Source organism: Pavona decussata, unplaced genomic scaffold (genome assembly GCF_977016875.1).
Source record: "Pavona decussata unplaced genomic scaffold, jaPavDecu1.1 SCAFFOLD_93, whole genome shotgun sequence".
NCBI lineage: Eukaryota > Metazoa > Cnidaria > Anthozoa > Scleractinia > Agariciidae > Pavona > Pavona decussata.
In genome coordinates, this window is record NW_028145510.1 from 270,892 (window position 1) to 280,931 (window position 10,040).

The following is a 10,040-nucleotide window of genomic DNA, read 5'->3' on the forward strand; positions in this document are numbered from 1 at the left end:
ATTTTTCTTTGGAACACTGTTACATTTATTCCTTTCATTTTTAGAGGGGCAAATATGCCATTAATAGTGAGAAATATGCTCAGCTAGCATTTTCGTAAAACCAACAACAGTTCGTAAATTCGAAGAATAAAATTATGTTGCCTAAAGTCTTCAGCAAGTTAAATTTTCAGCTAAAACATGCGAACAGATCCGATCGCAATAGCTAATACAAATATGCCCTTTAAAAGGGTATAAAACGATCTGGGAACACAAAAGGCAGCGTTTTTAGTAATTTGCGTAAATGTTCTTGTTGGTTGACCATGAAGAAAAGAAAAATGATCGAAACCAAACGGAAGCCTATTAGATTTGAGACTTCTGTATTTGAACATTACATTTCGCTAAGCGGAGACAAACTATGACAAGTGAAGGTTCATTCATGCCATGCCTCTTTCGTTGGATCGTGTAAACGAGGTTGCGTGTCGATGCAAAGTGATTGTCGAGACAAAAATGTATTTTGCATAGCCAATGATAAATTTGGCTCATGGTTCAATATTTCTGATATGTATCCATCCAGATACTCTCTACGTTTCAAAACTCTTAATCATGCCCCAAAACAGCATTGTGTTCAAATGGAAGTTTGTAAAAAGAATCGAACGGCGTCATGTTAATCAATCGATTTTAAAAGCTTGATGACGCAAACATTTAAGAGGAAGCGTCACGGTTCAAATACCCCAAAAAGTTCTTCTTTCAACAGAATCCTAAAAAATAATGGTTCAGGCTTGTTTCAAATTACCCAACAGTGTGCTAAAACTCTAGATGATTTTCTCATCCAGATATTAAATTAAAGACCATGCAGGACCAACTGGTTGATATATTTGTACTGCTGTTGCATGAAAACGTGACTCTTCGGTACGTATAAGTTACAATCCGATATTGGGACAATTTGCTTCCAATTGCAAAAATTTAAGACTTTAATCAAAGTTACAACGATTCAGTGGAATCTATACAATATTTAATTATTGCGAGAGTCAAACCTTCAGTCTTTTACTCTTTCTAACTTAAACTATCAATTCTGTATATCAAGTCCTTTTAAAGTGTGAATATTTTAAAGATACTGTTAAGCATCCAGCTCAGCTTCAGTGCTGCTAATATTATATTATGCTGTACAAGGTGGTGTGTTCTGAATTAGGAATCTTTGTGGCCACTTAAAAGAAAGCGATTGAGCATCACCGTCATCAGTGTGCTATTTCAGTATTAAGCTGCACAAGGTATTGGGTTTGTGGACAAAATGCTTAAATGTGACAACTTCAGAGGATTTGTAAAAGGATTTTTCTATCGGTGATCTCGAATTCGTGAAGCAAAAAAAAATTGTGACCCTTACGCAGTGAGCTTGAACAGCTGTCATAGGCCTAGGCGCATTTGCGACTCCCTTCATTTTTTGAAGAGCCGTTTGATAAACACTTGAGGGATGTTCGATTGGCCTCGAATTTCGTTCGAGAAAGTCAACTTAGTTCTCCTAAACGTCCTTTTATAACTCGCTCGATCGTTGATTGGTTTCATAATAACAAATTTGGACACTCCATTGTCGTGTTTGCTATATTACTGAAATATTTGGCCAAGGTTTGACCTACGCGTCATCTAAATATTGCACAGAATAGATATTGGACTTCGCATGGCTGAAGGGCGTAGTATAGAACACAGCCCAGAGGTTGTTGTGTGTTTGGCTTTTCTTCGCCTCCATTCTAGAGAACGTTTGCCATCTAGCGTGATAAATAACAATGAGGAATATCGCAGTGAGTGTTTTAGTGTTACTGTCTTCGATTCACGGTTTGGCTGCTAAACAGAGGCGAATTCGGAGGGAGCAGGCTACACGTAAGTTTTTGTTGTTATATTTGTATATAGGTGATGCTATTCTCCATCTTGCACGAAACAATAAACCTTAAATTACGAAATTTTGGTGTTAGGCACAGGTTCAAGGCAATCAATGTTTATCTTCAGTTTTTTACATCTCAATTTTTGTACTGATCTTTTTAAACGTAAACGCAAAACTGCTTCTGTCTGTTGGGGGGGGGGGGGGGGGATGCTATATGATATGTCATGGTGTACTAACTTACGAGTTGTATCTACCCGCGCATGCTTGTAACATACCATATCAACTTGCACAAGTGCGATAGGATTACAGGTACAAACAGGTTTTTAAGGATATTTCCATTTTACTTTCATGCGTAAAGTTGAATTATATTATCAAGGACTGCTGAACAGTGTAAAACAGTTCCCAAAAAATGTAACTGCCTCAGCTCCACTTTTATCGGTCATTTTTTATTTTCCCTTCAACCTATACCGCAATGAGTCATATTCTTCGTCGCAGAAACCGATACAATATGCAAGAATTTGTGTGAAGTTCCTGTAAATATAACTACTGCAAACCGGATAAGCCCTATATTGTTTGTGTTTAGCTTTCTCGATACTTTTCATTTACTTTCTTGAGTATAAGTTTTTTCTTTTTTATATAAAATGGATAAGTCGGTTGGTTTCTAAAGAAACTGCGGTGCTGCGTCGGTGAGGATTAGAAACAAATGTTTGGTTTATCAACAGAGTTTCTAACTGAAGGGTTGGCCACCGCAAAGAGATTCGAGTGCTGACATTTCGAGCGTTAGCCCTTCGTCAAAACGAATCGGTTCGCTCTTACGAAGGGCTAACTAACTCTCGAAACCGTCAGCACTCGAATCTCTTTACGGTGGCCAACCCTATAGTTAGAAACTCTGTTGATAAACCAACATTCTTTTCCATTTTATATCTTGTGGTAAATAGAATGAACTTCACTAGACTTGAACGAAAATGATGGGAAAAAAGAAAAGATCTTTTTACGGTTTCTGAAGGCATTTTGGTTGGGGGGGGAGGGGGTTAGCACGGCTACTAATAAAAGTTATAGTAAATTTTGATAGCGAATACGTCATTCAAAACGTAATTGCCAAAAGATTATTTTCCTAAAATGTAGAGGACAGAGTCAGGCTATAAAGGTCGTAAACAAACTTTTAAAACTGCATACAAACCTTTAAATCAATCCCACCTACAATTTCTACAGACGTCAAAAATCTAACAGAACAGCCGAGGCAGGGCTTCGCCAGTTACGGTCTTTACCTCGTAGATAAACAAATTTGCGGAAAAATTGCAACCGACGGGAGAACATTTCTCGATATCACGCAGGTATTTAGAATCTCTACTTCACAAAATTTCTGATGACGGTTTACGAGCGTTGTAGCGTCGATAATGTTCTAATAATGTATATTTTCCGTCCACCTATTCCAGTCGTCAAAAACATACATACTATGGGCCGTTACCAACAAAAATACATGAATTTCTAACGGTACAGACAAGAACGAGATGGTTTATGCTATTTCACGCAGCGCCATGTCATTTGATGCTACGGTCAACCACTGTACTTTAAGCTCAGCTATTTCACGCATACATCGCTAATTCATTTCATGTTACGCTGTACCATTCGCGATCACAATATGTTGTCATTTTGAACACAGGGACCTACCATTCTCATTTTGACTGTTCTACATTGCAAATGAAGGGTGAGCTATTCGCACTTTGACTCGACTGTTTAACAATTTCATCAGTGTTCCACTTCGATATGAGTTGCTAGTCTGTTTGTGTTTGGCTAGACCGTTTCGTTTTACACTTTCCTATTCCAGTATAGAAAGTTGAACAGTTTGTTCTTTGGCTGTGCCACTTTTTAATTGTCTGTGCTATTTTGCAATGGACACTTGAACCATCTCTTTCTTGTCTGTACCGTTTGAAATTCATGTATTTTTTTGTGGTAAGGGCCGCCCATACAAAACTCGCCGGGCACTAACTTTCTTATTCATGTTGCCAGTGCCTCCTAACACAACAACTGTCTACACCAAACATAACGACATCGCACACCTCACGTGCACAACACGTGCCCAGACTACCATCAGTTGGAAAAAGGAAAAAAGAGATGTGAAGAACGATGACTTTGGGGTGGCAATTCTATCAACGACAAATAACGGAAGTTTGGAGAGTCACTTGCTCATTGCTGTGACAGATGACGACCTTCGAGGAAAATATGAATGCTTTTCAAGCGCCGACCCTGACGCGGCTAAGGAAACCTTCTTTATTGGAAGTAAGACAACACGCTATTGTTATTGCTTTCATGAAGTAACGGTTAGCCAACGGTGCAAAAAGCCATTTTGCATCAACCCCTGGGTATTCTGGGTAACCTCGTTCTCAGGAAAGAACTTGAAAATGAGGTCCTTGACTCTCGATTCGTGTTCTCTTTGCAACAATTCAAAGATGTGAATTTCGATGAGACTGTTAAAGTAATATTTTACCCATAAATTAGCTTGAAAACTCACTGATATTAGTCTCTATGTCTGTTTCGATAAGTGGTCTTCAAAAATTTTATTGGCTGCGCCAAAGTTAGGAGCAAGGCTTGATCAGTCCGCTTGGCTTTCTTAGTAAATTGCAGGTTATTTATTAAGCTGTAAACTGTTGTTACTTAATTATCTAGTTAACAGTACATGCAGTGCGACCGTTTTACGGCAAAGCAAGTACGTTCGTTAATTAGGTTACACTCTATAACTTGACATAAAATGCCTTTAGCATCTGATCAAACAGTCAATCTACCCGCACCGATGCCTTAGCCGCTCTTTCGAGGTCTTTTCTTGTTACTGGAATCGTTTAATTTTTCTATTTTGTTAAAACGTGTGGCGATAATCGAAAAACAAACCATACAGAGAGGTGATGGATATAAATTCTAACGGACCTGCCAGTAAAGCTTTTGCAACTGAAATATATGAAATTTATATATTTGAAATTAATAGTTGAGAGATCATTGCGGCTATGTACGCAACTTAGGGGCTGTTTACATGGGGGATGGAAGATCCTAGAAGGCGGATCAACCTAGCGTCATATGTTTTCTATATTCAGTTTACATGCAAAAAGTTGTACTTGGCCCTAGAGGTAGGATCTTCCTAGCTGAGCACTAGGAAGATCCTAGCACCATGTAAACTACCTTCGCTCGGAAGATCCTAGCACTAGGAACAAATAAGAACAAACATCGCGACATTCAACTGCTAAAGGCAGACAATTTTTTCTCTTTTCCTTCTCCACTTGGTAACCACCCCGACAGAAATGTCTGGATGTAAACCAAACGAAAAGTTGTTTCGTCTTCTAGGATCTTGCTAGTGCTAGGATCCCTCGATGTAAACAGCCCCTTAAGCAGCTGCGAAAAGGAAGCCTGAAAAAAAAAACATCATGCTTGAACTCGACTCGAACCTATGAACACTTTGATACCGATTCTCGCCCTGCGGGCCCGTCAAAATACAGCCCAATTCGTCAAAATATACATCGATATTACACACTAAAACATCTAATAACTTGATATATGTGTCTATGTATCGTTCACGTGATTACCCTTGCAATGTGTAAATTGCATCATACTCGTTATTAAGATTGCAATTGACGAGGGCACTGAACTCTTTGAAGTTACGTAATGAATAGAGTATAAGACAAGTAATGCTTTTTGCTATTGACACATCCTATCACTGCCAAGCTCGCAATGCATTGCGGTTACTAGGATGATACACGCAATACTTTGTTGTTACCAAGGTAACTCTTGCTAACGTCTGCTCTTCTCACATTACCATAAATCATGTAAAATACTTTTATTTTAGCGAGTACCGTCCTTAAGACACCCGAGTTTCTAGGACCAACCCAAGGTGCGCAAAACGTATGCGCAGTAATAAAAGGAGGCATCGTCCTTGATGGGGAAGTATCACGCGAATTTGATGTCACTTCAAAACCCAAAAATGTTTGTCTGTCAACAGAAACAAAAAAATAATTGTCTAGTTTTGTTCTAAATTATCACCCCAGTGCAATAAAACTGTCGATTAGTCCCTCTGGGCAGAGACAGAGTAGGTCGGAATGAATTGAAACTTGAACAATGTTAGGCTAACGTTTTTTAAGTTCTCGCATTTTCGTTTCCAAAATGCGCGGAAACAGATCACGAAGTTGTTCCTTTCAAGAATTGAGTTGATTTCTTTCCTCTCGTTGTTCTAGAATTATTTTGCAGCTAAGTGAAGATCTTATTTCACCATTTTCAAAAACCTCGACGTTCTTGGTTTTCAGATGATCCCGCCCGCGAAGGAAGGCTGACAACAGAGGAGACTTTGGCGATCATTTTGTCCCTAAGCATAGCCTTCATTCTAGTGACTGCTATCGCGTTTTTCTTATGGCGTGGAAATCGAAGACTCAAGAAAGCGCGTGCAGAGCATGTTGCAGCGAGATCACGAGCGAGGAACAATCATATCAGTGGAAAGGTTTGTTGCAAAAAAGAAAAATTCTTTGTGACTTTCAAATTTAACGAAAGTATTACTTTAAGGTTCTCTTTAAAGCGCTCCCATTTAAGGAGGTTTGTTCCTCAACATGAAAGAAAGGAAATGTTTCCATTTGAATGGCCACACAGTTAGGTCTCATCTATTTACTTAAAAGCTACGTCCGTTCATTTAAATGGTCACACTTTGTGATTTCATCCACAGACTCAAACGTTAGATTCATCCTGAACAACATAACAAATAGCACTACAGGGAAGTACTGCTCAGTAGCTTTCATTTGAATGGTCACACTTTAGGATTTCATCCACACTCCAACGTTAGATCCATTCTGAACAACATAACAAATAGCACTACAGGGAAGTACTGCTCAGTAGCTTTCATTTGAATGGTCACACTTTGGGATTTCATCCACACTCCAACGTTAGTTCCATCCTGAACAGCATAACAAATAGCACCACAGGGAAGTACTGCTCAGTAGCTTTTATTTGAATGGTCACACTTTAGGATTTCATCCACACTCCAACGTTAGTTCCATCCTGAACAACATTACAAATATCACCACAGGAAAGAACTGCTCAGTAGCTTTCATTTAAATGGTCACACTTTAGCATTTCATCCACACTCCAACGTTAGATCCATCCTGAACAACATAACAAATAGCACCACAGGGAAGTACTGCTCAGTAGCTTTCATTTGAATGGTCACACTTTGGGATTTCATCCACACTCCAACGTTAGTTCCATCCTGAACAACATAACAAATATCACCACAGGAAAATACTACTCAGTAGCTTTCATTTGAATGGTCACACTTTAGGATTTCATCCACACTCCAACGTTAGATCCATCCTGAACAACATAACAAATAGCACCACAGGAAAGTACTACTCAGTACTCTGCGTGACAGAGGTCTCCCTCTCTTTGTGCTAAGGAATCTCTGCTTGAAGGCTAACTACCGAACAGCTTTCATTTGAAAGGTCACGCAAAGATTTCACCCACAGACTTAAAAAGTGAAAACCACGTTATGGGGTGAAATAAACAGCACCAAAGTTAGAATCACTTTCCTTCCAAGGTTGAAGCTGAGATAAATGGGTTACCTAACGTTCTCTGTCTCCAAATCACCACTGAAACACAAGCGAAGATATCACAATGGCACCTTTACTTATATTTCATATCTTTATTGATCTTTGATTTCAGGAAAATCTTGCTGTTGAAGAAGAAATCGTAGATTTTGGAGTCAACTGTGTCAAGGAGAAAGAGATAGGAAATGGAATCAAGAAAGAGCCTGGAACCGAGGACGAGAAAAAAGGGGAAGGGAATGGGAACAACAACAATGCCGACCTAGAGAAACAGACCGCTGTCCCTGAAGTTGTTCTTGAGTCTGGTCCTGAGAAGGAAAAAATTACACAGTTTTGAACGATTAAGAAGCATTAAGAAGACTGCGAAAATTTAGCTCAAGGGTGTGGGGTGGGGGGGGGGGGGGGGGGATTCTTGATGAGACACAGGATGGCGCATGCGCACACTGAATATGCGTATATATATACATTTTTGGCTTGTCTCAAATAAGTATCTGTAAGTAAGTAAACTGGGTAATTTTTATCGTCCATCCTGTACAATCTACCTTCCAAAATCGTGTGGACGTTCACGATTTGCCCATCAGATTTTAAAATAAATAAATAAATAAATCGACTTTGTTTAACGATGGCGATACAGTCTGTTGCGACTGAAAAACCCGTGGCCCTCACGTTCCGGATCGACAATAATTAGACATTTGTTTGATGCAATTATTTTTGAGTGGTAGTATTGATACGTCAAAGTATAAGCGCTGGACGTGCTGGAAACCGGTGCTAGCCATCTTAAAATGGTACATGTCGAGTTGTCAAATTTATAAGAAAGGTCATCTTAGATCTTTTTCTTTTTTATTATTATTATGACCAAGGCCATTTTCAGGTCACATCAAGATATATCCTCTTGATGGATGTAAGGCAATGACGTTAACCTGAATGTAACTGACTAAGGCATGAATTTTATATACTGAAAATTGTATTGAACTACATTTATAAGCATATTATCTTTATATTTTTTTTGGCTGGAATAATTGTTGTTATTACTACGTACAAACCCTTGTAAAGCATGTACATATGTATCAAACACGACCCATCTTTCTCGAAGACGTCCCTCGTGTGTTGACTGGAAGGACTGCACAAACATGATACATTGTATCACAATTAGACACATTAAAACTACAGTGAATAGTGGGCATATTATACACTTTTAAATGGTCCGACGCTGACTAAGGAAAACAGGACAGTTATTTTACGCACTTGTGTTGTTGTGTATCATAAATTAACGTTGTACTTAAGATTATCTTGATACTGTAAATGAGGGGAGTAATAACTTTAATTTCAATCTTGTATTCATCAAGGCCATCATTGTCTCCCGTCATCACCGCCAACTTTGCAATCTGATTTAGAAACCTCTTTGGGCGCGATTCGAGAATTTTGCCTCTGCCAGAAAGGTAGACCTCAGACTTCACTAACCAACCTTAGAGCAGCTGTTTATGCGACTACAAATTTCAAGATTTTCAAGATTGCTTGGCAAATCGCCAAAATTGGTTGCTGCGTTAATCTCTACTCGAGAAATGTACCACAACCAACAACAATAATTCAGTTTGTACCAAAAAATAAAAAAATAAAAAAATAAATAGGGGACCGAGTAAACCAAAGCTGCACTGAAGCTTATTCAGTAAAATTGCGTGATTGACCCAGTCAAAAGCTTTCTTAAAGTCAACAAATGCCACGCCTACAACAAGGCCAGAGTCTACAGCATGTCTCCAGGTTCCATTAAATGAGCGAGGACAAGTTCCTTGCGGTCCCATCTCGAAAACTGGAGGTGAAATAATAGGTAATTCAGCATCGGTAATATTTGCAAGTGCCAGTGGTTGTACTGCTTCTGCTAAAGCAACTGTTCAGGGATTAGTCCAGCGGCTATATCTACACTATCTCTTCTACGGCAAGGATGTATGAAGCATAATTTTTTTTTTATATGAGGATTTAAATGTGTATTTATACCTACCAGTCATATGAACATATCCACAACACCGCACTTTTCTTTTAAATATATTCATATCATTATCATTAATCAACTCCGTATAATCACACCATTTAACCTTCTAAGTTGATGTCTTTTATTAATCTGTTAATCACAAAACGGGCAGATTATACAATCCCATTGTACTAATGCATATTTTCATCGCAATTCAATCTTATATCATATACGAAAACTTTAAAATAAATTATTTCTGTCGGTTGCCCTTTGAAATGAAACGGGATTCTTTTTCCCCTGTTGCTTGCTATTGTATTGTATCATTCTCATGCGTAACCTCACGTGTGTTCTTACACGTAATACCTCACCTCACGTTCCATCTGTTGCCGTCTCAGTTACCATGTAGACGAAATGGTGATCGAATTTTACCGCTTTACTCTTTAAAACATAATCAAACATATTAAAAGGGATTGCAAGTTAGCATCATTTGATTTTGTCAGTTGTTAGCAGAAAATTTATAAATGCGCATGATCTTGGAAAACATTTCATCGAAAACCACACTCCGTCACATAAACGATGCAAACAACACTCAGTTCAAACTGATATGTTTAGAACATATTGCTCCAAACTTCTAACTCATTCTCACAAACTG

The 10,040-nt window shown here is 38.6% G+C and overlaps 1 protein-coding gene across 1 annotated transcript; it reads left to right on the plus strand.

The window, feature by feature from the left end:
• The first annotated feature begins 1,154 nt into the window (after nt 1-1,154).
• On the plus strand, nt 1,155-8,422 carry LOC146473427 (uncharacterized). The gene is made up of 4 exons (XM_085118097.1): nt 1,155-1,851; nt 3,863-4,132; nt 6,139-6,329; nt 7,541-8,422. The coding sequence occupies exons 1-4, from the start codon at nt 1,758-1,760 to the stop codon at nt 7,757-7,759; spliced, it is 774 nt and encodes a 257-aa protein (XP_084974223.1). The 5' UTR covers nt 1,155-1,757; the 3' UTR covers nt 7,760-8,422.
• Nucleotides 8,423-10,040: the final 1,618 nt, after the last annotated feature.